General features: G+C 54.1%; 1 protein-coding gene across 1 annotated transcript in view; it reads left to right on the plus strand.

Annotated features, from left to right (window-relative positions):
• Positions 1 to 22,245, plus strand: part of TP53 (tumor protein p53) — a 44,514-nt gene extending 22,269 nt beyond the window's left edge. Inside the window, exon 11 of the mRNA XM_069767652.1 lies at positions 22,054 to 22,245. Coding sequence (XP_069623753.1) covers positions 22,054 to 22,141 — 88 coding nt within the window. The 3' untranslated portion in view covers positions 22,142 to 22,245. The remainder of the gene's footprint in view (positions 1 to 22,053) is intronic.
• Positions 22,246 to 27,467: the final 5,222 nt, after the last annotated feature.

Below are 27,467 nucleotides of genomic sequence, written 5' to 3' on the forward strand. Positions count from 1 at the left end.
GCTCCTGAGTGTGGGTAGTGTCCTCTCTTCTCCTATATGTACAGTCACTGACCGGTCACTTCTCTCTGATGTCACCCGTGGTCCTATGTGCTGGGTGTACGGTGCTCCTGAGTGTGGGTAGTGTCCTCTCTTCTCCTATATGTACAGTCACTGACCGGTCACTTCTCTGTCACCCGTGGTCCTATGTGCTGGGTGTACGGTGCTCCTGAGTGTGGGTAGTGTCCTCCCTTCTCCTATATGTACAGTCACTGACCGGTCACTTCTCTCTGATGTCACCCGTGGTCCTATGTGCTGGGTGTACGGTGCTCCTGAGTGTGGGTAGTGTCCTCTCTTCTCCTATATGTACAGTCACTGACCGGTCACTTCCCTCTGTCACCCGTGGTCCTATGTGCTGGGTGTACGGTGCTCCTGAGTGTGGGTAGTGTCCTCCCTTCTCCTATATGTACAGTCACTGACCGGTCACTTCCCTCTGATGTCACCCGTGGTCCTATGTGCTGGGTGTACAGTGCTCCTGAATGTGGGTAGTGTCCTCCCTTCTCCTATATGTGCAGTCACTGACCGGTCACTTCTCTCTGATGTCCCCCGTGGTCCTATGTGCTGGGTGTACAGTGCTCCTGAGTGTGGGTAGTGTCCTCCCTTCTATATGTACAGTCACTGACCGGTCACTTCTCTCTGATGTCCCCCGTGGTCCTATGTGCTGGGTGTACGGTGCTCCTGAGTGTGGGTAGTGTCCTCCCTTCTCCTATATGTACAGTCACTGACCGGTCACTTCTCTCTGATGTCACCCGTGGTCCTATGTGCTGGGTGTACGGTGCTCCTGAGTGTGGGTAGTGTCCTCCCTTCTCCTATATGTACAGTCACTGACCGGTCACTTCCCTCTGTCACCCGTGGTCCTATGTGCTGGGTGTACGGTGCTCCTGAGTGTGGGTAGTGTTCTCCCTTCTATATGTACAGTCACTGACCAGTCACTTCTCTCTGATGTCACCCGTGGTCCTATGTGCTGGGTGTACGGTGCTCCTGAGTGTGGGTAGTGTTCTCCCTTCTATATGTACAGTCACTGACCGGTCACTTCTCTCTGATGTCCCCCGTGGTCCTATGTGCTGGGTGTACGGTGCTCCTGAGTGTGGGTAGTGTCCTCCCTTCTCCTATATGTACAGTCACTGACCGGTCACTTCTCTCTGATGTCACCCGTGGTCCTATGTGCTGGGTGTACGGTGCTCCTGAGTGTGGGTAGTGTCCTCCCTTCTCCTATATGTACAGTCACTGACCGGTCACTTCCCTCTGTCCCCCGTGGTCCTATGTGCTGGGTGTACGGTGCTCCTGAGTGTGGGTAGTGTCCTCCCTTCTCCTATATGTACAGTCACTGACCGGTCACTTCTCTCTGTCACCCGTGGTCCTATGTGCTGGGTGTACGGTGCTCCTGAGTGTGGGTAGTGTCCTCCCTTCTCCTATATGTACAGTCACTGACCGGTCACTTCTCTCTGATGTCACCCATGGTCCTATGTGCTGGGTGTACGGTGCTCCTGAGTGTGGGTAGTGTCCTCCCTTCTCCTATATGTACAGTCACTGACTGGTCACTTCCCTCTGATGTCACCCGTGGTCCTATGTGCTGGGTGTACGGTGCTCCTGAGTGTGGGTAGTGTCCTCCCTTCTCCTATATATACAGTCACTGACCGGTCACTTCCCTCTGTCACCCGTGGTCCTATGTGCTGGGTGTACGGTGCTCCTGAGTGTGGGTAGTGTCCTCCCTTCTCCTATATGTACAGTCACTGACCGGTCACTTCTCTCTGTCACCCGTGGTCCTATGTGCTGGGTGTACAGTGCTCCTGAGTGTGGGTAGTGTCCTCCCTTCTCCTATATGTGCAGTCACTGACCGGTCACTTCCCTCTGATGTCCCCCGTGGTCCTATGTGCTGGGTGTACGGTGCTCCTGAGTGTGGGCAGTGTCCTCCCTTCTCCTATATGTACAGTCACTGACTGGTCACTTCTCTCTGATGTCACCCGTGGTCCTATGTGCTGGGTGTACAGTGCTCCTGAGTGTGGGTAGTGTCCTCCCTCCTCCTATATGTGCAGTCACTGACCGGTCACTTATCTCTGATGTCCCCCGTGGTCCTATGTGCTGGGTGTACAGTGCTCCTGAGTGTGGGTAGTGTCCTCCCTTCTCCTATATGTACAGTCAATGACCGGTCACTTCCCTCTGATGTCACCCGTGGTCCTATGTGCTGGGTGTACGGTGCTCCTGACTGTGGGTAGTGTCCTCCCTTCTCCTGTATGTACAGTCACTGACCGGTCACTTCTCTCTGTCACCCGTGGTCCTATGTGCTGGGTGTACGGTGCTCCTGAGTGTGGGTAGTGTCCTCCCTTCTCCTATATGTACAGTCAATGACCGGTCACTTCTCTCTGATGTCACCCGTGGTCCTATGTGCTGGGTGTACGGTGCTCCTGAGTGTGGGTAGTGTCCTCCCTTCTCCTATATGTACAGTCAATGACCGGTCACTTCTCTCTGATGTCCCCCGTGGTCCTATATGCTGGGTGTACAGTGCTCCTGAGTGTGGGTAGTGTCCTCCCTTCTCCTATATGTACAGTCACTGACCGGTCACTTCTCTCTGATGTCTCCCGTGGTCCTATGTGCTGGGTGTACAGTGCTCCTGAGTGTGGGTAGTGTCCTCCCTCCTCCTATATGTAGTCACTGACCGGTCACTTCTCTCTGATGTCCCCCGTGGTCCTATGTGCTGGGTGTACGGTGCTCCTGAGTGTGGGTAGTGTCCTCCCTTCTCCTATATGTACAGTCACTGACCGGTCACTTCCCTCTGATGTCCCCCGTGGTCCTATGTGCTGGGTGTACGGTGCTCCTGAGTGTGGGTAGTGTCCTCCCTTCTCCTATATGTACAGTCACTGACCGGTCACTTCTCTCTGATGTCACCCGTGGTCCTATGTGCTGGGTGTACGGTGCTCCTGAGTGTGGGCAGTGTCCTCCCTCCTCCTATATGTACAGTCACTGACCGGTCACTTCCCTCTGTCACCCGTGGTCCTATGTGCTGGGTGTACGGTGCTCCTGACTGTGGGTAGTGTCCTCCCTCCTCCTATATGTACAGTCACTGACCGGTCACTTCCCTCTGTCACCCGTGGTCCTATGTGCTGGGTGTACGGTGCTCCTGAGTGTGGGTAGTGTCCTCCCTCCTCCTATATGTACAGTCACTGACCGGTCACTTCTCTCTGATGTCACCCGTGGTCCTATGTGCTGGGTGTACAGTGCTCCTGAGTGTGGGTAGTGTCCTCCCTTCTCCTATATGTACAGTCACTGACCGGTCACTTCTCTCTGATATCACCCGTGGTCCTATGTGCTGGGTGTACAGTGCTCCTGAGTGTGGGTAGTGTCCTCCCTTCTCCTATATGTACAGTCACTGACCGGTCACTTCTCTCTGTCACCCGTGGTCCTATGTGCTGGGTGTACGGTGCTCCTGAGTGTGGGTAGTGTCCTCTCTTCTCCTATATGTACAGTCACTGACCGGTCACTTCTCTCTGATGTCACCCGTGGTCCTATGTGCTGGGTGTACAGTGCTCCTGAGTGTGGGTAGTGTCCTCCCTTCTCCTATATGTACAGTCACTGACCGGTCACTTCTCTCTGTCACCCGTGGTCCTATGTGCTGGGTGTACGGTGCTCCTGAGTGTGGGTAGTGTCCTCCCTTCTCCTATATGTACAGTCACTGACCGGTCACTTCTCTCTGTCACCCGTGGTCCTATGTGCTGGGTGTACGGTGCTCCTGAGTGTGGGTAGTGTCCTCTCTTCTCCTATATGTACAGTCACTGACCGGTCACTTCTCTCTGATGTCACCCGTGGTCCTATGTGCTGGGTGTACAGTGCTCCTGAGTGTGGGTAGTGTCCTCCCTTCTCCTATATGTACAGTCACTGACCGGTCACTTCTCTCTGTCACCCGTGGTCCTATGTGCTGGGTGTACGGTGCTCCTGAGTGTGGGTAGTGTCCTCCCTTCTCCTATATGTACAGTCACTGACCGGTCACTTCTCTCTGTCACCCGTGGTCCTATGTGCTGGGTGTACGGTGCTCCTGAGTGTGGGTAGTGTCCTCCCTTCTCCTATATGTACAGTCACTGACCGGTCACTTCTCTCTGTCACCCGTGGTCCTATGTGCTGGGTGTACGGTGCTCCTGAGTGTGGGTAGTGTCCTCCCTTCTCCTATATGTGCAGTCACTGACCGGTCACTTCTCTGTGATGTCCCCCGTGGTCCTATGTGCTGGGTGTACGGTGCTCCTGAGTGTGGGTAGTGTCCTCCCTTCTCCTATATGTACAGTCACTGACCGGTCACTTCTCTCTGATATCCCCCGTGGTCCTATGTGCTGGGTGTACAGTGCTCCTGAGTGTGGGTAGTGTCCTCCCTTCTCCTATATGTACAGTCACTGACCGGTCACTTCTCTCTGATGTCACCCGTGGTCCTATGTGCTGGGTGTACGGTGCTCCTGAGTGTGGGTAGTTTCCTCCCTTCTCCTATATGTACAGTCACTGACCGGTCACTTCTCTCTGATGTCCCCCGTGGTCCTATGTGCTGGGTGTACGGTGCTCCTGAGTGTGGGTAGTGTCCTCCCTCCTCCTATATGTACAGTCACTGACCGGTCACTTCTCTCTGTCCCCCGTGGTCCTATGTGCTGGGTGTACAGTGCTCCTGAGTGTGGGTAGTGTCCTCCCTTCTCCTATATGTACAGTCACTGACCGGTCACTTCTCTCTGATGTCACCCGTGGTCCTATGTGCTGGGTGTACGGTGCTCCTGAGTGTGGGTAGTGTCCTCCCTTCTCCTATATGTACAGTCACTGACCGGTCACTTCTCTCTGATGTCCCCCGTGGTCCTATGTGCTGGGTGTACAGTGCTCCTGAGTGTGGGTAGTGTCCTCCCTTCTCCTATATGTACAGTCACTGACCGGTCACTTCCCTCTGATGTCACCCGTGGTCCTATGTGCTGGGTGTACGGTGCTCCTGAGTGTGGGTAGTGTCCTCCCTTCTCCTATATGTACAGTCACTGACCGGTCACTTCTCTCTGTCACCCGTGGTCCTATGTGCTGGGTGTACAGTGCTCCTGAGTGTGGGTAGTGTCCTCCCTTCTCCTATATGTACAGTCACTGACCAGTCACTTCTCTCTGTCACCCGTGGTCCTATGTGCTGGGTGTACGGTGCTCCTGAGTGTGGGTAGTGTCCTCCCTTCTCCTATATGTACAGTCACTGACCGGTCACTTCTCTCTGTCACCCGTGGTCCTATGTGCTGGGTGTACGGTGCTCCTGAGTGTGGGTAGTGTCCTCCCTTCTCCTATATGTACAGTCACTGACCAGTCACTTCTCTCTGTCACCCGTGGTCCTATGTGCTGGGTGTACAGTGCTCCTGAGTGTGGGTAGTGTCCTCCCTTCTCCTATATGTACAGTCACTGACCAGTCACTTCTCTCTGTCACCCGTGGTCCTATGTGCTGGGTGTACGGTGCTCCTGAGTGTGGGTAGTGTCCTCCCTTCTCCTATATGTACAGTCACTGACCGGTCACTTCTCTCTGATGTCACCCGTGGTCCTATGTGCTGGGTGTACAGTGCTCCTGAGTGTGGGTAGTGTCCTCCCTTCTCCTATATGTACAGTCACTGACCGGTCACTTCCCTCTGATGTCTCCCGTGGTCCTATGTGCTGGGTGTACGGTGCTCCTGAGTGTGGGTAGTGTCCTCCCTTCTCCTATATGTACAGTCACTGACCGGTCACTTCCCTCTGATGTCACCCGTGGTCCTATGTGCTGGGTGTACGGTGCTCCTGAGTGTGGGTAGTGTCCTCCCTTCTCCTATATGTACAGTCACTGACCGGTCACTTCTCTCTGTCACCCGTGGTCCTATGTGCTGGGTGTACAGTGCTCCTGAGTGTGGGTAGTGTCCTCCCTTCTCCTATATGTACAGTCACTGACCAGTCACTTCTCTCTGTCACCCGTGGTCCTATGTGCTGGGTGTACAGTGCTCCTGAGTGTGGGTAGTGTCCTCCCTTCTCCTATATGTACAGTCACTGACCGGTCACTTCCCTCTGATGTCTCCCGTGGTCCTATGTGCTGGGTGTACGGTGCTCCTGAGTGTGGGTAGTGTCCTCCCTTCTCCTATATGTACAGTCACTGACCGGTCACTTCCCTCTGATGTCACCCGTGGTCCTATGTGCTGGGTGTACGGTGCTCCTGAGTGTGGGTAGTGTCCTCCCTTCTCCTATATGTACAGTCACTGACCGGTCACTTCCCTCTGATGTCACCCGTGGTCCTATGTGCTGGGTGTACAGTGCTCCTGAGTGTGGGTAGTGTCCTCCCTTCTCCTATATGTACAGTCACTGACCGGTCACTTCTCTCTGTCACCCGTGGTCCTATGTGCTGGGTGTACAGTGTTCCTGAGTGTGGGTAGTGTCCTCCCTCCTCCTATATGTACAGTCACTGACCGGTCACTTCCCTCTGTCACCCGTGGTCCTATGTGCTGGGTGTACGGTGCTCCTGACTGTGGGTAGTGTCCTCCCTCCTCCTATATGTACAGTCACTGACCGGTCACTTCCCTCTGATGTCACCCGTGGTCCTATGTGCTGGGTGTACAGTGCTCCTGAGTGTGGGTAGTGTCCTCCCTTCTCCTATATGTACAGTCACTGACCGGTCACTTCTCTCTGTCACCCGTGGTCCTATGTGCTGGGTGTACGGTGCTCCTGAGTGTGGGTAGTGTCCTCCCTTCTCCTATATGTACAGTCACTGACCGGTCACTTCCCTCTGATGTCCCCCGTGGTCCTATGTGCTGGGTGTACGGTGCTCCTGAGTGTGGGTAGTGTCCTCCCTTCTCCTATATGTACAGTCACTGACCGGTCACTTCTCTCTGTCCCCCGTGGTCCTATGTGCTGGGTGTACGGTGCTCCTGAGTGTGGGTAGTGTCCTCCCTTCTCCTATATGTACAGTCACTGACCGGTCACTTCCCTCTGATGTCCCCCGTGGTCCTATGTGCTGGGTGTACAGTGCTCCTGAGTGTGGGTAGTGTCCTCCCTTCTTCTATATGTACAGTCACTGACCGGTCACTTCTCTCTGATGTCCCCCGTGGTCCTATGTGCTGGGTGTACGGTGCTCCTGAGTGTGGGTAGTGTCCTCCCTTCTCCTATATGTACAGTCACTGACCGGTCACTTCCCTCTGATGTCCCCCGTGGTCCTATGTGCTGGGTGTACGGTGCTCCTGAGTGTGGGTAGTGTCCTCCCTTCTCCTATATGTATAGTCACTGACCGGTCACTTCCCTCTGAAGTCACCCGTGGTCCTATGTGCTGGGTGTATGGTGCTCCTGAGTGTGGGTAGTGTCCTCCCTTCTCCTATATGTACAGTCACTGACCGGTCACTTCTCTCTGATGTCACCCGTGGTCCTATGTGCTGAGTGTACAGTGCTCCTGAGTGTGGGTAGTGTCCTCCCTCCTCCTATATGTACAGTCACTGACCGGTCACTTCTCTCTGTCCCCCGTGGTCCTATGTGCTGGGTGTACGGTGCTCCTGAGTGTGGGTAGTGTCCTTCCTCCTCCTATATGTACAGTCACTGACCGGTCACTTCCCTCTGATGTCACCCGTGGTCCTATGTGCTGGGTGTACGGTGCTCCTGAGTGTGGGTAGTGTCCTCCCTTCTCCTATATGTGCAGTCACTGACCGGTCACTTCCCTCTGTCCCCCGTGGTCCTATGTGCTGGGTGTACAGTGCTCCTGAGTGTGGGTAGTGTCCTCCCTTCTCCTATATGTACAGTCACTGACCGGTCACTTCCCTCTGTCACCCGTGGTCCTATGTGCTGGGTGTACGGTGCTCCTGAGTGTGGGTAGTGTCCTCCCTCCTCCTATATGTACAGTCACTGACCGGTCACTTCTCTCTGATGTCACCCGTGGTCCTATGTGCTGGGTGTACGGTGCTCCTGAGTGTGGGTAGTGTCCTCCCTTCTCCTATATGTACAGTCACTGACCGGTCACTTCTCTCTCTGTCACCCGTGGTCCTATGTACTGGGTGTACAGTGCTCCTGAGTGTGGGTAGTGTCCTCCCTTCTCCTATATGAAGTCACTGACCGGTCACTTCTCTCTGATGTCACCCGTGGTCCTATGTGCTGGGTGTACAGTGCTCCTGAGTGTGGGTAGTGTCCTCCCTCCTCCTATATGTACAGTCACTGACCGGTCACTTCTCTCTGTCACCCGTGGTCCTATGTACTGGGTGTACAGTGCTCCTGAGTGTGGGTAGTGTCCTCCCTTCTCCTATATGTACAGTCAATGACCGGTCACTTCCCTCTGATGTCACCCGTGGTCCTATGTGCTGGGTGTACGGTGCTCCTGAGTGTGGGTAGTGTCCTCCCTTCTCCTATATGTACAGTCACTGACCGGTCACTTCTCTCTGATGTCACCCGTGGTCCTATGTGCTGGGTGTACAGTGCTCCTGAGTGTGGGTAGTGTCCTCCCTCCTCCTATATGTACAGTCACTGACCGGTCACTTCTCTCTGTCACCCGTGGTCCTATGTGCTGGGTGTACAGTGCTCCTGAGTGTGGGTAGTGTCCTCCCTTCTCCTATATGTACAGTCACTGACCGGTCACTTCCCTCTGTCACCCGTGGTCCTATGTGCTGGGTGTACAGTGCTCCTGAGTGTGGGTAGTGTCCTCCCTTCTCCTATATGTGCAGTCACTGACCGGTCACTTCTCTCTGATATCCCCCGTGGTCCTATGTGCTGGGTGTACGGTGCTCCTGAGTGTGGGTAGTGTTCTCTCTTCTCCTATATGTACAGTCACTGACCGGTCACTTCCCTCTGATGTCACCCGTGGTCCTATGTGCTGGGTGTACGGTGCTCCTGAGTGTGGATAGTGTCCTCCCTTCTCCTATATGTACAGTCACTGACCGGTCACATCTCTCTGATGTCTCCCGTGGTCCTATGTGCTGGGTGTACGGTGCTCCTGAGTGTGGGTAGTGTCCTCCCTTCTCCTATATGTACAGTCACTGACCGGTCACTTCCCTCTGATGTCCCCCGTGGTCCTATGTGCTGGGTGTACAGTGCTCCTGAGTGTGGGTAGTGTCCTCCCTCCTCCTATATGTACAGTCACTGACCGGTCACTTCCCTCTGATGTCCCCCGTGGTCCTATGTGCTGGGTGTACAGTGCTCCTGAGTGTGGGTAGTGTCCTCCCTTCTCCTATATGTGCAGTCACTGACCGGTCACTTCTCTCTGATATCCCCCGTGGTCCTATGTGCTGGGTGTACAGTGCTCCTGAGTGTGGGTAGTGTTCTCTCTTCTCCTATATGTACAGTCACTGACCGGTCACTTCTCTCTGATGTCCCCCGTGGTCCTATGTGCTGGGTGTACGGTGCTCCTGAGTGTGGGTAGTGTCCTCCCTTCTCCTATATGTACAGTCACTGACCGGTCACTTCTCTCTGATGTCCCCCGTGGTCCTATGTGCTGGGTGTACGGTGCTCCTGAGTGTGGGTAGTGTCCTCCCTTCTCCTATATGAAGTCACTGACCGGTCACTTCTCTCTGATGTCCCCCGTGGTCCTATGTGCTGGGTGTACGGTGCTCCTGAGTGTGGGTAGTGTCCTCTCTTCTCCTATATGTACAGTCACTGACCGGTCACTTCTCTCTGTCACCCGTGGTCCTATGTGCTGGGTGTACGGTGCTCCTGAGTGTGGGTAGTGTCCTCCCTTCTCCTATATGTACAGTCACTGACCGGTCACTTCCCTCTGTCACCCGTGGTCCTATGTGCTGGGTGTACGGTGCTCCTGAGTGTGGGTAGTGTCCTCCCTTCTCCTATATGTACAGTCACTGACCGGTCACTTCTCTCTGATGTCCCCCGTGGTCCTATGTGCTGGGTGTACAGTGCTCCTGAGTGTGGGTAGTGTCCTCCCTCCTCCTATATGTGCAGTCACTGACCGGTCACTTCTCTCTGATGTCACCCGTGGTCCTATGTGCTGGGTGTACGGTGCTCCTGAGTGTGGGTAGTGTCCTTCTCCTATATGTACAGTCACTGACCGGTCACTTCTCTCTGATGTCACCCGTGGTCCTATGTGCTGGGTGTACGGTGCTCCTGAGTGTGGGTAGTGTTCTCCCTCCTCCTATATGTACAGTCACTGACCGGTCACTTCTCTCTGATGTCTCCCGTGGTCCTATGTGCTGGGTGTACAGTGCTCCTGAGTGTGGGTAGTGTCCTTCTCCTATATGTACAGTCACTGACCGGTCACTTCCCTCTGTCACCCGTGGTCCTATGTGCTGGGTGTACAGTGCTCTTGAGTGTGGGTAGTGTAGTCCCTTCTCCTATATGTACAGTCACTGACCGGTCACTTCTCTCTGTCACCCGTGGTCCTATGTGCTGGGTGTACGGTGCTCCTGAGTGTGGGTAGTGTCCTCCCTTCTCCTATATATACAGTCACTGACCGGTCACTTCTCTCTGATGTCCCCCGTGGTCCTATGTGCTGGGTGTACAGTGCTCCTGAGTGTGGGCAGTGTCCTCCCTTCTCCTATATGTACAGTCACTGACCGGTCACTTCCCTCTGATGTCACCCGTGGTCCTATGTGCTGGGTGTACGGTGCTCCTGAGTGTGGGTAGTGTCCTCCCTTCTCCTATATGTACAGTCACTGACCGGTCACTTCCCTCTGATGTCACCCGTGGTCCTATGTGCTGGGTGTACAGTGCTCCTGAGTGTGGGTAGTGTCCTCCCTTCTCCTATATGTACAGTCACTGACCGGTCACTTCCCTCTGTCACCCGTGGTCCTATGTGCTGGGTGTACGGTGCTCCTGAGTGTGGGTAGTGTCCTCCCTTCTCCTATATGTACAGTCACTGACCGGTCACTTCTCTCTGATGTCCCCCGTGGTCCTATGTGCTGGGTATACGGTGCTCCTGAGTGTGGGTAGTGTCCTCCCTTCTCCTATATGTACAGTCACTGACCGGTCACTTCTCTCTGATGTCACCCGTGGTCCTATGTGCTGGGTGTACAGTGCTCCTGAGTGTGGGTAGTGTAGTCCCTTCTCCTATATGTACAGTCACTGACCGGTCACTTCTCTCTGATGTCACCCGTGGTCCTATGTGCTGGGTGTACGGTGCTCCTGAGTGTGGGTAGTGTCCTCCCTTCTCCTGTATGTACAATCACTGACCGGTCACTTCTCTCTCATGTCACCCGTGGTCCTATGTGCTGGGTGTACAGTGCTCCTGAGTGTGGGTAGTGTCCTCCCTTCTCCTATATGTACAGTCACTGACCGGTCACTTCTCTCTGTCACCCGTGGTCCTATGTGCTGGGTGTACGGTGCTCCTGAGTGTGGGTAGTGTCCTCCCTTCTCCTATATGTACAGTCACTGACCGGTCACTTCTCTCTGTCACCCGTGGTCCTATGTGCTGGGTGTACAGTGCTCCTGAGTGTGGGTAGTGTCCTCCCTTCTCCTATATGTACAGTCACTGACCGGTCACTTCTCTCTGATGTCACCCGTGGTCCTATGTGCTGGGTGTACAGTGCTCCTGAGTGTGAGTAGTGTCCTCCCTTCTCCTATATGTACAGTCACTGACCGGTCACTTCTCTCTGATGTCCCCCGTGGTCCTATGTGCTGGGTGTACGGTGCTCCTCAGTGTGGGTAGTGTTCTCCCTCCTCCTATATGTACAGTCACTGACCGGTCACTTCTCTCTGATGTCCCCCGTGGTCCTATGTGCTGGGTGTACAGTGCTCCTGAGTGTGGGTAGTGTCCTTCTCCTATATGTACAGTCACTGACCGGTCACTTCCCTCTGTCACCCGTGGTCCTATGTGCTGGGTGTACAGTGCTCCTGAGTGTGGGTAGTGTCCTCCCTCCTCCTATATGTACAGTCACTGACCGGTCACTTCTCTCTGATGTCACCCGTGGTCCTATGTGCTGGGTGTACGGTGCTCCTGAGTGTGGGTAGTGTCCTCCCTTCTCCTATATGTACAGTCACTGACCGGTCACTTCTCTCTGATGTCACCCGTGGTCCTATGTGCTGGGTGTACAGTGCTCCTGAGTGTGGGTAGTGTCCTCCCTTCTCCTATATGTACAGTCACTGACCGGTCACTTCTCTCTGATGTCACCCGTGGTCCTATGTGCTGGGTGTACGGTGCTCCTGAGTGTGGGTAGTGTCCTCCCTCCTCCTATATGTACAGTCACTGACCGGTCACTTCTCTCTGATGTCACCCGTGGTCCTATGTGCTGGGTGTACGGTGCTCCTGAGTGTGGGTAGTGTCCTCCCTTCTCCTATATGTACAGTCACTGACCGGTCACTTCCCTCTGATGTCCCCCGTGGTCCTATGTGCTGGGTGTACAGTGCTCCTGAGTGTGGGTAGTGTCCTCCCTTCTCCTATATGTACAGTCACTGACCGGTCACTTCCCTCTGATGTCACCCGTGGTCCTATGTGCTGGGTGTACGGTGCTCCTGAGTGTGGGCAGTGTCCTCCCTTCTCCTATATGTACAGTCACTGACCGGTCACTTCCCTCTGATGTCACCCGTGGTCCTATGTGCTGGGTGTACGGTGCTCCTGAGTGTGGGTAGTGTCCTCTCTTCTCCTATATGTACAGTCACTGACCGGTCACTTCTCTCTGTCACCCGTGGTCCTATGTGCTGGGTGTACAGTGCTCCTGAGTGTGGGTAGTGTCCTCCCTTCTCCTATATGTACAGTCACTGACCGGTCACTTCCCTCTGATATCACCCGTGGTCCTATGTGCTGGGTGTACGGTGCTCCTGAGTGTGGGCAGTGTCCTCCCTTCTCCTATATGTACAATCACTGACCGGTCACTTCCCTCTGATGTCCCCCGTGGTCCTATGTGCTGGGTGTACAGTGCTCCTGAGTGTGGGTAGTGTCATCCCTTCTCCTATATGTACAGTCACTGACCGGTCACTTCTCTGTCCCCCGTGGTCCTATGTGCTGGGTGTACGGTGCTCCTGAGTGTGGGTAGTGTCCTCCCTTCTCCTATATGTACAGTCACTGACCGGTCACTTCTCTCTGATGTCACCCGTGGTCCTATGTGCTGGGTGTACGGTGCTCCTGAGTGTGGGCAGTGTCCTCCCTTCTCCTATATGTACAGTCACTGACCGGTCACTTCTCTCTGATGTCACCCGTGGTCCTATGTGCTGGGTGTACGGTGCTCCTGAGTGTGGGTAGTGTCCTCCCTTCTCCTATATGTGCAGTCACTGACCGGTCACTTCTCTCTGATGTCACCCGTGGTCCTATGTGCTGGGTGTACAGTGCTCCTGAGTGTGGGTAGTGTCCTCTCTTCTCCTATATGTACAGTCACTGACCGGTCACTTCCCTCTGATGTCACCCGTGGTCCTATGTGCTGGGTGTACAGTGCTCCTGAGTGTGGGTAGTGTCCTCCCTTCTCCTATATGTACAGTCACTGACCGGTCACTTCCCTCTGTCACCCGTGGTCCTATGTGCTGGGTGTACGGTGCTCCTGAGTGTGGGTAGTGTCCTCCCTTCTCCTATATGTGTAGTCACTGACCGGTCACTTCCCTCTGATGTCCCCCGTGGTCCTATGTGCTGGGTGTACGGTGCTCCTGAGTGTGGGTAGTGTCCTCCCTTCTCCTATATGTACAGTCACTGACCGGTCACTTCTCTCTGATGTCCCCCGTGGTCCTATGTGCTGGGTGTACAGTGCTCCTGAGTGTGGGTAGTGTCCTCCCTTCTCCTATATGTACAGTCACTGACCGGTCACTTCCCTCTGTCACCCGTGGTCCTATGTGCTGGGTGTACGGTGCTCCTGAGTGTGGGTAGTGTCCTCCCTTCTCCTATATGTACAGTCACTGACCGGTCACTTCCCTCTGATGTCCCCCGTGGTCCTATGTGCTGGGTGTACGGTGCTCCTGAGTGTGGGTAGTGTCCTCCCTTCTCCTATATGTACAGTCACTGACCGGTCACTTCCCTCTGATGTCCCCCGTGGTCCTATGTGCTGGGTGTACAGTGCTCCTGAGTGTGGGTAGTGTCCTCCCTTCTCCTATATGTATAGTCACTGACCGGTCACTTCCCTCTGTCACCCGTGGTCCTATGTGCTGGGTGTACGGTGCTCCTGAGTGTGGGTAGTGTCCTCCCTTCTCCTATATGTGCAGTCACTGACCGGTCACTTCCCTCTGTCACCCGTGGTCCTATGTGCTGGGTGTACGGTGCTCCTGAGTGTGGGTAGTGTCCTCCCTTCTCCTATATGTGCAGTCACTGACCGGTCACTTCTCTCTGTCACCCGTGGTCCTATGTGCTGGGTGTACGGTGCTCCTGAGTGTGGGTAGTGTCCTCCCTTCTCCTATATGTGCAGTCACTGACCGGTCACTTCTCTCTGATGTCACCCGTGGTCCTATGTGCTGGGTGTACAGTGCTCCTGAGTGTGGGTAGTGTCCTCCCTTCTCCTATATGTGCAGTCACTGACCGGTCACTTCCCTCTGTCACCCGTGGTCCTATGTGCTGGGTGTACGGTGCTCCTGAGTGTGGGTAGTGTCCTCCCTTCTCCTATATGTGCAGTCACTGACCGGTCACTTCTCTCTGTCACCCGTGGTCCTATGTGCTGGGTGTACAGTGCTCCTGAGTGTGGGTAGTGTCCTCCCTTCTCCTATATGTACAGTCACTGACCGGTCACTTCCCTCTGATGTCACCCGTGGTCCTATGTGCTGGGTGTACAGTGCTCCTGAGTGTGGGTAGTGTCCTCCCTTCTCCTATATGTGCAGTCACTGACCGGTCACTTCTCTCTGTCACCCGTGGTCCTATGTGCTGGGTGTACGGTGCTCCTGAGTGTGGGTAGTGTCCTCCCTTCTCCTATATGTACAGTCACTGACCGGTCACTTCTCTCTGTCACCCGTGGTCCTATGTGCTGGGTGTACAGTGCTCCTGAGTGTGGGTAGTGTCCTCCCTTCTCCTATATGTGCAGTCACTGACCGGTCACTTCTCTCTGATGTCACCCGTGGTCCTATGTGCTGGGTGTACAGTGCTCCTGAGTGTGGATAGTGTCCTCCCTTCTCCTATATGTACAGTCACTGACCGGTCACTTCTCTCTGTCACCCGTGGTCCTATGTGCTGGGTGTACGGTGCTCCTGAGTGTGGGTAGTGTCCTCCCTTCTCCTATATGTACAGTCACTGACCGGTCACTTCCCTCTGATGTCACCCGTGGTCCTATGTGCTGGGTGTACGGTGCTCCTGAGTGTGGATAGTGTCCTCCCTTCTCCTATATGTACAATCACTGACCAGTCACTTCTCTCTGATGTCACCCGTGGTCCTATGTGCTGGGTGTACGGTGCTCCTGAGTGTGGATAGTGTCCTCCCTTCTCCTATATGTACAATCACTGACCGGTCACTTCTCTCTGTCACCCGTGGTCCTATGTGCTGGGTGTACGGTGCTCCTGAGTGTGGGTAGTGTCCTCCCTTCTCCTATATGTACAGTCACTGACCGGTCACTTCTCTCTGATGTCCCTCGTGGTCCTATGTGCTGGGTGTACAGTGCTCCTGAGTGTGGGTAGTGTCCTCCCTTCTCCTGTATGTACAGTCACTGACCGGTCACTTCTCTCTGATGTCCCCCGTGGTCCTATGTGCTGGGTGTACAGTGCTCCTCAGTGTGGGTAGTGTCCTCCCTTCTCCTATATGTACAGTCACTGACCGGTCACTTCCCTCTGATGTCACCCGTGGTCCTATGTGCTGGGTGTACGGTGCTCCTGAGTGTGGATAGTGTCCTCCCTTCTCCTATATGTACAATCACTGACCAGTCACTTCTCTCTGATGTCACCCGTGGTCCTATGTGCTGGGTGTACGGTGCTCCTGAGTGTGGATAGTGTCCTCCCTTCTCCTATATGTACAATCACTGACCGGTCACTTCTCTCTGTCACCCGTGGTCCTATGTGCTGGGTGTACGGTGCTCCTGAGTGTGGGTAGTGTCCTCCCTTCTCCTATATGTACAGTCACTGACCGGTCACTTCCCTCTGATGTCCCCCGTGGTCCTATGTGCTGGGTGTACAGTGCTCCTGAGTGTGGGTAGTGTCCTCCCTTCTCCTATATGTATAGTCACTGACCGGTCACTTCCCTCTGTCACCCGTGGTCCTATGTGCTGGGTGTACGGTGCTCCTGAGTGTGGGTAGTGTCCTCCCTTCTCCTATATGTGCAGTCACTGACCGGTCACTTCCCTCTGTCACCCGTGGTCCTATGTGCTGGGTGTACGGTGCTCCTGAGTGTGGGTAGTGTCCTCCCTTCTCCTATATGTGCAGTCACTGACCGGTCACTTCTCTCTGTCACCCGTGGTCCTATGTGCTGGGTGTACGGTGCTCCTGAGTGTGGGTAGTGTCCTCCCTTCTCCTATATGTGCAGTCACTGACCGGTCACTTCTCTGTCACCCGTGGTCCTATGTGCTGGGTGTACAGTGCTCCTGAGTGTGGGTAGTGTCCTCCCTTCTCCTATATGTACAGTCACTGACCGGTCACTTCTCTCTGATGTCCCCCGTGGTCCTATGTGCTGGGTGTACGGTGCTCCTGAGTGTGGGTAGTGTCCTCTCTTCTCCTATATGTACAGTCACTGACCGGTCACTTCTCTCTGATGTCACCCGTGGTCCTATGTGCTGGGTGTACGGTGCTCCTGAGTGTGGGTAGTGTCCTCCCTTCTCCTATATGTACAGTCACTGACCGGTCACTTCTCTCTGTCACCCGTGGTCCTATGTGCTGGGTGTACGGTGCTCCTGAGTGTGGGTAGTGTCCTCCCTTCTCCTATATGTACAGTCACTGACCGGTCACTTCTCTCTGTCACCCGTGGTCCTATGTGCTGGGTGTACGGTGCTCCTGAGTGTGGGTAGTGTCCTCCCTTCTCCTATATGTACAGTCACTGACCGGTCACTTCTCTCTGTCACCCGTGGTCCTATGTGCTGGGTGTACGGTGCTCCTGAGTGTGGGTAGTGTCCTCCCTTCTCCTATATGTACAGTCACTGACCGGTCACTTCTCTCTGATGTCACCCGTGGTCCTATGTGCTGGGTGTACGGTGCTCCTGAGTGTGGGTAGTGTCCTCCCTCCTCCTATATGTACAGTCACTGACCGGTCACTTCTCTCTGATGTCACCCGTGGTCCTATGTGCTGGGTGTACGGTGCTCCTGAGTGTGGGTAGTGTCCTCCCTTCTCCTATATGAAGTCACTGACCGGTCACTTCTCTCTGATGTCACCCGTGGTCCTATGTGCTGGGTGTACGGTGCTCCTGAGTGTGGGTAGTGTCCTCCCTTCTCCTATATGTACAGTCACTGACCGGTCACTTCTCTCTCATGTCACCCGTGGTCCTATGTGCTGGGTGTACGGTGCTCCTGAGTGTGGGTAGTGTCCTCCCTCCTCCTATATGTGCAGTCACTGACCGGTCACTTCCCTCTGTCCCCCGTGGTCCTATGTGCTGGGTGTACAGTGCTCCTGAGTGTGGGTAGTGTCCTCCCTCCTCCTATATGTACAGTCACTGACCGGTCACTTCTGTCTGTCACCCGTGGTCCTATGTGCTGGGTGTACGGTGCTCCTGAGTGTGGGTAGTGTCCTCCCTTCTCCTATATGTACAGTCACTGACCGGTCACTTCTCTCTGATGTCCCCCGTGGTCCTATGTGCTGGGTGTACGGTGCTCCTGAGTGTGGGTAGTGTCCTCCCTTCTCCTATATGTACAGTCACTGACCGGTCACTTCTCTCTGTCCCCCGTGGTCCTATGTGCTGGGTGTACGGTGCTCCTGAGTGTGGGTAGTGTCCTCCCTTCTCCTATATGTACAGTCACTGACCGGTCACTTCCCTCTGATATCACCCGTGGTCCTATGTGCTGGGTGTACAGTGCTCCTGAGTGTGGGTAGTGTCCTCCCTTCTCCTATATGTGCAGTCACTGACCGGTCACTTCCCTCTGTCACCCGTGGTCCTATGTGCTGGGTGTACAGTGCTCCTGAGTGTGGGTAGTGTCCTCCCTTCTCCTATATGTACAGTCACTGACCGGTCACTTCTCTCTCTGTCACCCGTGGTCCTATGTGCTGGGTGTACGGTGCTCCTGAGTGTGGGTAGTGTCCTCCCTTCTCCTATATGTACAGTCACTGACCGGTCACTTCTCTCTGTCCCCCGTGGTCCTATGTGCTGGGTGTACGGTGCTCCTGAGTGTGGGTAGTGTCCTCCCTTCTCCTATATGTACAGTCACTGACCGGTCACTTCTCTGTCACCCGTGGTCCTATGTGCTGGGTGTACGGTGCTCCTCAGTGTGGGTAGTGTCCTCCCTTCTCCTGTATGTACAGTCACTGACCGGTCACTTCTCTCTGATGTCACCCGTGGTCCTATGTGCTGGGTGTACAGTGCTCCTGAGTGTGGGTAGTGTCCTCCCTTCTCCTATATGTACAGTCACTGACCGGTCACTTCCCTCTGATGTCTCCCGTGGTCCTATGTGCTGGGTGTACAGTGCTCCTGAGTGTGGGTAGTGTCCTCCCTCCTCCTATATGTACAGTCACTGACCGGTCACTTCTCTCTGATGTCACCCGTGGTCCTATGTGCTGGGTGTACGGTGCTCCTGAGTGTGGGTAGTGTCCTCCCTTCTCCTATATGTACAGTCACTGACCGGTCACTTCCCTCTGATGTCCCCCGTGGTCCTATGTGCTGGGTGTACGGTGCTCCTGAGTGTGGGTAGTGTCCTCCCTTCTCCTATATGTACAGTCACTGACCGGTCACTTCTCTCTGATGTCCCCCGTGGTCCTATGTGCTGGGTGTACGGTGCTCCTGAGTGTGGGTAGTGTCCTCCCTTCTCCTGTATGTACAGTCACTGACCGGTCACTTCTCTCTGATGTCACCCGTGGTCCTATGTGCTGGGTGTACGGTGCTCCTGAGTGTGGGTAGTGTCCTCCCTTCTCCTACATGTACAGTCACTGACCGGTCACTTCCCTCTGATGTCACCCGTGGTCCTATGTGCTGGGTGTACGGTGCTCCTGAGTGTGGGTAGTGTCCTCCCTTCTCCTGTATGTACAGTCACTGACCGGTCACTTCTCTCTGATGTCCCCCGTGGTCCTATGTGCTGGGTGTACGGTGCTCCTGAGTGTGGGTAGTGTCCTCCCTTCTCCTATATGTACAGTCACTGACCGGTCACTTCTCTGTCACCCGTGGTCCTATGTGCTGGGTGTACAGTGCTCCTGAGTGTGGGTAGTGTCCTCCCTTCTCCTGTATGTACAGTCACTGACCGGTCACTTCCCTCTGATGTCCTCCGTGGTCCTATGTGCTGGGTGTACGGTGCTCCTGAGTGTGGGTAGTGTCCTCCCTTCTCCTATATGTACAGTCACTGACCGGTCACTTCCCTCTGTCACCCGTGGTCCTATGTGCTGGGTGTACAGTGCTCCTGAGTGTGGGTAGTGTCCTCCCTCCTCCTATATGTACAATCACTGACCGGTCACTTCCCTCTGTCACCCGTGGTCCTATGTGCTGGGTGTACAGTGCTCCTGAGTGTGGGTAGTGTCCTCCCTCCTATATGAAGTCACTGACCGGTCACTTCCCTCTGACACCCGTGGTCCTATGTGCTGGGTGTACAGTGCTCCTGAGTGTGGGTAGTGTCCTCCCTCCTCCTATATGTACAATCACTGACCGGTCACTTCCCTCTGTCACCCGTGGTCCTATGTGCTGGGTGTACGGTGCTCCTGAGTGTGGGTAGTGTCCTCCCTTCTCCTATATGTACAGTCACTGACCGGTCACTTCTCTCTGATGTCCCCCGTGGTCCTATGTGCTGGGTGTACAGTGCTCCTGAGTGTGGGTAGTGTCCTCCCTTCTCCTATATGTGCAGTCACTGACCGGTCACTTCTCTCTGATGTCACCCGTGGTCCTATGTGCTGGGTGTACGGTGCTCCTGAGTGTGGGTAGTGTCCTCCCTTCTCCTATATGTACAGTCACTGACCGGTCACTTCCCTCTGATGTCACCCGTGGTCCTATGTGCTGGGTGTACGGTGCTCCTGAGTGTGGGTAGTGTCCTCCCTTCTCCTATATGTACAGTCACTGACCGGTGACTTCTCTCTGTCACCCGTGGTCCTATGTGCTGGGTGTACGGTGCTCCTGAGTGTGGGTAGTGTCCTCCCTTCTCCTATATGTACAGTCACTGACCGGTGACTTCTCTCTGTCACCCGTGGTCCTATGTGCTGGGTGTACAGTGCTCCTGAGTGTGGGTAGTGTCCTCCCTTCTCCTATATGTACAGTCACTGACCGGTCACTTCTCTCTGTCACCCGTGGTCCTATGTGCTGGGTGTACAGTGCTCCTGAGTGTGGGTAGTGTCCTCCCTTCTCCTATATGTACAGTCACTGACCGGTGACTTCTCTCTGTCACCCGTGGTCCTATGTGCTGGGTGTACGGTGCTCCTGAGTGTGGGTAGTGTCATCTCTTCTCCTGTATGTACAGTCACTGACCGGTCACTTCCCTCTGTCACCCGTGGTCCTATGTGCTGGGTGTACAGTGCTCCTCAGTGTGGGTAGTGTCCTCCCTCCTCCTATATGTACAGTCACTGACCGGTCACTTCCCTCTGTCACCCGTGGTCCTATGTGCTGGGTGTACGGTGCTCCTGAGTGTGGGTAGTGTCCTCCCTTCTCCTATATGTACAGTCACTGACCGGTCACTTCCCTCTGTCACCCGTGGTCCTATGTGCTGGGTGTACGGTGCTCCTGAGTGTGGGTAGTGTCCTCCCTTCTCCTATATGTACAGTCACTGACCGGTCACTTCCCTCTGATGTCACCCGTGGTCCTATGTGCTGGGTGTACAGTGCTCCTGAGTGTGGGTAGTGTCCTCCCTTCTCCTATATGTACAGTCACTGACCGGTCACTTCCCTCTGTCACCCGTGGTCCTATGTGCTGGGTGTACGGTGCTCCTGAGTGTGGGTAGTGTCCTCCCTTCTCCTATATGTACAGTCACTGACCGGTCACTTCCCTCTGATGTCACTCGTGGTCCTATGTGCTGGGTGTACAGTGCTCCTGAGTGTGGGTAGTGTCCTCCCTTCTCCTATATGTACAGTCACTGACCGGTCACTTCCCTCTGTCACCCGTGGTCCTATGTGCTGGGTGTACAGTGCTCCTGAGTGTGGGTAGTGTCCTCCCTTCTCCTATATGTACAGTCACTGACCGGTCACTTCCCTCTGATGTCACCCGTGGTCCTATGTGCTGGGTGTACGGTGCTCCTGAGTGTGGGTAGTGTCCTTCTCCTATATGTACAGTCACTGACCGGTCACTTCCCTCTGATGTCACCCGTGGTCCTATGTGCTGGGTGTACGGTGCTCCTGAGTGTGGGTAGTGTCCTCCCTTCTCCTATATGTACAGTCACTGACCGGTCACTTCCCTCTGTCACCCGTGGTCCTATGTGCTGGGTGTACGGTGCTCCTGAGTGTGGGTAGTGTCCTCCTCCTATATGTGCAGTCACTGACCGGTCATTTCTCTCTGATGTCACCCGTGGTCCTATGTGCTGGGTGTACGGTGCTCCTGAGTGTGGGTAGTGTCCTCCCTTCTCCTATATGTACAGTCACTGACCGGTCACTTCTCTCTGATGTCACCCGTGGTCCTATGTGCTGGGTGTACGGTGCTCCTGAGTGTGGGTAGTGTCCTCCCTTCTCCTATATGTGCAGTCACTGACCGGTCACTTCCCTCTGATGTCACCCGTGGTCCTATGTGCTGGGTGTACAGTGCTCCTGAGTGTGGGTAGTGTCCTCCCTTCTCCTATATGTACAGTCACTGACCGGTCACTTCCCTCTGTCACCCGTGGTCCTATGTGCTGGGTGTACGGTGCTCCTGAGTGTGGGTAGTGTCCTCCTCCTATATGTACAGTCACTGACCGGTCACTTCTCTCTGATGTCACCCGTGGTCCTATGTGCTGGGTGTACGGTGCTCCTCAGTGTGGGTAGTGTCCTCCCTTCTCCTATATGTACAGTCACTGACCGGTCACTTCTCTCTGATGTCCCCCGTGGTCCTATGTGCTGGGTGTACGGTGCTCCTGAGTGTGGGTAGTGTCCTCCCTTCTCCTGTATGGTCACGTCCATGTCTGATGTCACTTGTGGTCATATGTTTTGGTTACCAGGAGACCTCCCTCTCATCTTTTCTTCTGCAGGACCCTAAGGTGCAGGACATGTCGTGATAATGTCAAGCCCAAGAAAGGGAAGAAGCTTCTGGTGAAAGACGAGCAGGAGTCTGAGTGAGCGGACCCCCGGACACTGTGCCCACCTCCCCTGTTTTCTGCTTTTCTAACAATCACTGCCAATTTTTTACATTTTTTTTTTTTTTTAATAAACATTCCATGTAACTCCTGTGTTCTCTTCTCGCCGCCACGTCTCATATTTCTGAGTAGGGGGATGTGTCCTATGAGGAGGGTGGCAGCTTAATGCTGGATCCCCTTTTAGGGCTAATATGTTCCCACTACCCTGCAAACATGTTGGTCCTGTGTTGTGCCACTGCTGTGAGGGGACAACTGCCATGGCTTTGTGGGGGGGTAAAGCAGGTGTCTGTGCTGCGGCTGTGTTGGGTGGGCACATGTCAGGGCTTCAGGCTGGGGAGCTGGGGCTGTGTTGATGGGGAGTAGGTGTTGGAGCTGTGTTAATGGGGGGGAGCAGGTGCTGGGGCTGTGTTGGGTGGGCAGATGTCAGGGTTGCAGGCTGGGGGTGGGGAGCTGGAGCTGTGTTAATGGGGGGGGGGGGAGCAGGGGCTGTGTTGATTGGGGGGGGGGGGAGCAGGGGCTGTGTTGATTGGGGGGGGGGGCGGCTGCCGCTGTATTGGGTGGGCAGATGTCGGGGCAGCAGGCAGGTGCTGGGGTCAAGGCTTGGGCTGCGTGTCACTGCACAGGTGCAGGTCGGGCTGCTGTTTGAGCTGCCACCTGCTGTTTACTTGGCCGCTTGCTCTTGATTTGTTATTCAAAGTAGACAGGTGAAATCCAGACTGAGCCAAGTGCAGCGGCCGCCACGCTGTAAGTGCAGAACGTGCTGAGATGTCACTGAGCAAAGCCCTGTGTGTCTGCTGGCTGAGTGAGTACAACCCTACTATTGTGATCTGTCCTCCATGATTCCACTGCTCCCTTCACTATCTGTCCTCCTCCATGATCTGCTCACCACCTCCATGCCACTACTCCCCTCCATTATTTACCCTCCTCCATGATGACACTACTCATAGAATGGGGGAGTTAGAAGGGACCTCCTGGGTCGTGTCCAACCCCCGGCTCAATGCAGGAGTCACTAATTCATCTCAGACAGATGTCTGTCCAGCCTCTGAAGACTTCCATGGAAGGAGAACTCGCCACCTCTCACGGCTGCCTGTTCCACTCATAGATCACTGTCACCCTTGTAATATCTAATCTGTATCTTTTCATTTTCATCCCATTGCTTCTTGTGTTTCTATGTGTAGATGAGAATAATGATGATCCCTCTACATTGTGACAGACCTTCAGATATTTGTAGACCGCTATTAAGTCTCGAGCTCACTTGAAAAGCTCCTTTTTGTGTTGCCTGGTTGCTCACATTGGACAGAATATACTTCATATAAATTTGATAAAGCAATGCTGTTCGTTTGGCTCAGTAGTTCATTACAAATATTTATTTGTCCACTATATTAGTTTCTCCCCTTGAGAGCCATAAATTTGGCTGCTTCAAATGTACAAATGGCGATTTGGAATCAAGATTAAAATACTGTATACCGAATGCATTCAGACAATCACATAGCTGCGTTTGTTGTAAAACATTTACAGATGTGACAGACTGTCACGATTCACACAGTGACCGTCTCCCCTAAGTCACGGGTTGGGGTGACTTTAGGCCAACAGACGGCTATCACATGTGCAGGGGGCTTATCTTGGTTATCCCTCCACTCCACAATGTGATGAAAAACACACACAAGACTATTGACCTCTTAGTTTACAGCCGGGTCTTATTTTAGGTATCCCACTGCTCTTCAATATACCACGAACTGCAGGGATTTATGTATATCCCGCTTACAGTTCCACTTAACACTTGCAGCTCTCTGGCGCCCCCCTTACACTCAGGTCGGATGAGGTACTGCACCTGGGGTAATTAGTCGCCAGAAAGGCTGCCTGCTATGTACTGGCTATTGGGCACGCTGCAGCGACGCGATGAACTACTCCCACTCAGGCACGAACAATAATTATCAACACCGCAGTCGCTACGACGACACCCAAAAGCCTGCACAAATGTACGCTGCCATCAGCTTCGATTAAACGGGTCTGAAGCTAACCCAAAAACAGTAGCGTAATTCCCTTCAGGAGACTTAGGGTACGTTTTAGAGCAGGAAGAACGAAAACTAGTAATTTTATATATTTTACTCCGAAATGAAGGCAGTGTTATAAAAAGATGTTACAATATGAGACAATTGAAATATGTACAAGATAATTATAAAATAAACAGGGATTAAATAAGAAAAGGTACAACTCACATGTTCTCAGTTCATATCAGTTCAGGCAACCAGGCTAGTGGGGGGTTTCCATCTGTCCCAGTGCATTAGAACAGCTCTTCAGGCCAGACTCACATGTTTTTCCAGCAGCAGACTGACTGCTGGGATCTGGCCAGAAAGTTATAGCTCAATCTGGTGACATCACTAAAAGGGCTGGCTATCCCAGACCCTCCTACCTTTTCAGTTTAAACTAACTTTCCTAAATTTCTCTAATGCTTGTAACTCCACTACAGAACATGTCATGGTCATAACAAACCCAGCATTCATCTCGTATTAACATTGGCATTCTAACGAGAACAAATATGTCATGTGTGATGCGTCATTACAGAGAAATCCCTATTTTTCTACCTGATGGAGTTAGAAGCTCATGTTGACAGCTCCGCCGAGGAACGTTAAGAATAGGTATTTTTCCTATTTCTAGCTTAAATCGTTTGCCTAATATCTCACAATAACAGAACAAAGACCTCAGGGATTCTGGGGACTTGTAATCCAGTTCTAGCTGGACAGAGTTTGAGCCTACAGCAGCGGTCGTAAATTCCTTTGCTCTCAGAGCTAGAGGCAATAAAATCTCCCCCACACACATTGAAAAGGAAAGTTCTTGCCTGGCTGCGAAAGGGAGGGAGGGTTTTTAGCCCACAGCCTGGCTAACAAGAGAAACTAAACATGATATTTCATACAATATCGTGACACCTCCCCCTTTTGGTGTGTGCTACGGAAGCAGAACCCCTCGGTGTGCCTCCATGCGCACCTCAGTAGGTTCACCCTGGCGGGACAGTCCATCTGCATTCCCATGCTCCCTGCCCGTTTTGTGTTCAATGGTGAAGTCAATCTGCTGAAGGGCAAGGCTGCAGCGTAGCAACCTGCCGTTGGTTCCACACATGACGTTTAGCCAGCGCAGAGGGTGTTGGTCGGTCACCACAGTGAAGGTGCGACCGTACAAGTAGGGCTGCAAGTGTTGCAGGGCCCAGACTATGGCCAGGCACTCCTCGATGGTGGAGTAGGCCACTTCCCTCGGCAAAAGTTTCCGGCTCAGGTATAACACGGGGTGCTCTTGGTCCTCCGAGTCAACCTGGCTGAGCACAGCACCAAGGCCAAACTCGCTGGCGTCGGTCTGCACCAAGAACGGTCGACTGCTTTCAACGCAAGGGTGTTGCACTGTGCTGTTTTCAACGCCTGGAAGGCCCCCTCACAGCCATCGGTCCAGTTGACGATGTGGGGTAGCTTTTTCCTGGTGAGGTCCGTCAAGGGTTTTGTCAGGCTACTATAATGCTGTACGAAGCGCCTATAGTAACCTGCAGTGCCCAGAAAGGACATCACCTGTTTCTTGGTCACGGGAGTTGGCCAGTTCACGATCGCGCCCACTTTCTCAGGCTCTGGCCTTAGGGTGTTTCCACCTACCCGGTGCCCCAGGTAGTGGACCTTCCTCATGCCCATCTGGCACTTTCCCGGCTTGATAGTCAGTCCTGCTTGGTGAATTCGCCTGAGCACCTCCTCGAGATGCTGCAGGTGTTCATCCCAGGAGGAACTGAAGATGGCAATGTCATCCAAGTACGCCATGGCGTACTTCTCCAGTCCCTGAAGCAGGAGGTTGACCATCCGCTGGAAAGTGGCAGGGGCATTCTTCATGCCGAAGGGCATGACCGTGGACTCGTACAGTCCAAAGGGTGTGATAAAGGCGGACTTCTGCGTCTCGGGGCTTGGGAATCTGCCAGTATCCTCTACTCAGATCCATTATTGTCAAGTATTTTGCGCCAGCTAACCTCTCAAGCAGCTCCTCGATGCGTGGCATTGGGTGCGGGTCAGAGGCTGTGATGGCGTTGAGCCCCCTGTAGTCCAAGCAGAACCGGGTGGACTGATCTTTCTTTGGCACGAGAACTACAGGTGAGGCCCATGCGCTCTTTGACCGTCGAATCACCCCCAGCTGTAACATCTCATCGATATCTTGGCGCATAATCTGCTGCACCTGGTCTGAGATTCGATAGGGTGTTCGCCGTAGTGGGGCGTGATTCCCGGTGTCCACCTCGTGGACTGCTAACTCAGTCCTCCCAGGTCGGTTGGAGAACACGACCCGGAAGGGTTCCAGTGTGGCTTGCAACTGCTGGGGTTCAGTTAACGAGGCGCTTACCTCCATGTACTCGATGGACCCACCGGCCTTGGCTTGGGCCAGCATGTCCAGGAGGGTGTCTTCCTCCCCGTCTTTGGGCAAGCTGCTGACCGATAGGACGAAAGGTTCACGTTCGTGATGAGCCTTCATCATGTTGACGTGAAAGGCCTTTCACCTACCCCAAGCGTGGTCCAGCGTGACCATATAGGTGACCGGGTTGAGCTGTTGGTGGACGACGTATAGGCCCTCCCAGGCTGCCTGAAGCCTATCCTTTGGTACGGGGACCAGCACCCACACCTTTTGACTCACGTGGTAGGTCCGCTCCCGGGCGTTCTGGTAGTACCAGTGCTTCTGGTCAGCCTGAGCCTGCGTCATGTCATGCACCAACTGCGTCAAGGTCTGCATCTTGTCACATGACATACTCCACTATGGACACTTCAGAAGGGTTCGGCTCTTCCCAGGATTCTCTTACCAACCCAAGGGGTCCCCGGACTCGCCTGCCGTACAGGAGCTCAGAGGGGGAGAACCCCGTCGAGGCCTGCGGAACCTCTCGGTAAGCAAGTAACAGGTGTGGGAGGTAACGCTCCCAGTCGCGCCCTTGGGTCTCAACCAGCATGCATAGCATCTGTTTGAGGGTACCATTGAAGCGTTCACACAAGCCATTGGTCTGTGGGTGATACGCACTCGATACCAGGTGCTTCACCTGCATTCTCTTACAGAGAGCCTCCATTAGGCGAGACATAAATTGGGTCCCTTGATCAGTAAGCATTTCCCTGGGAAATCCTACACGTGAAAAGATGGCCAACAGGGCATCCGCCACCTTATCTGCCCTAGTTGACGACAGAGCTACTGCCTCTGGGTACCGGGTAGCATAGTCTACCACAGTAAGGATGTATTGCTTTCCAGAGCTGCTGGGGACGGCCAGCGGGCCCACAATGTCCACCGCGATTCTCTGGAAAGGCTCCTCT

The sequence above is a fragment of the Ranitomeya imitator genome, chromosome 4 (assembly GCF_032444005.1).
Source record: "Ranitomeya imitator isolate aRanImi1 chromosome 4, aRanImi1.pri, whole genome shotgun sequence".
Classification (NCBI taxonomy): Eukaryota; Metazoa; Chordata; class Amphibia; order Anura; family Dendrobatidae; genus Ranitomeya; species Ranitomeya imitator.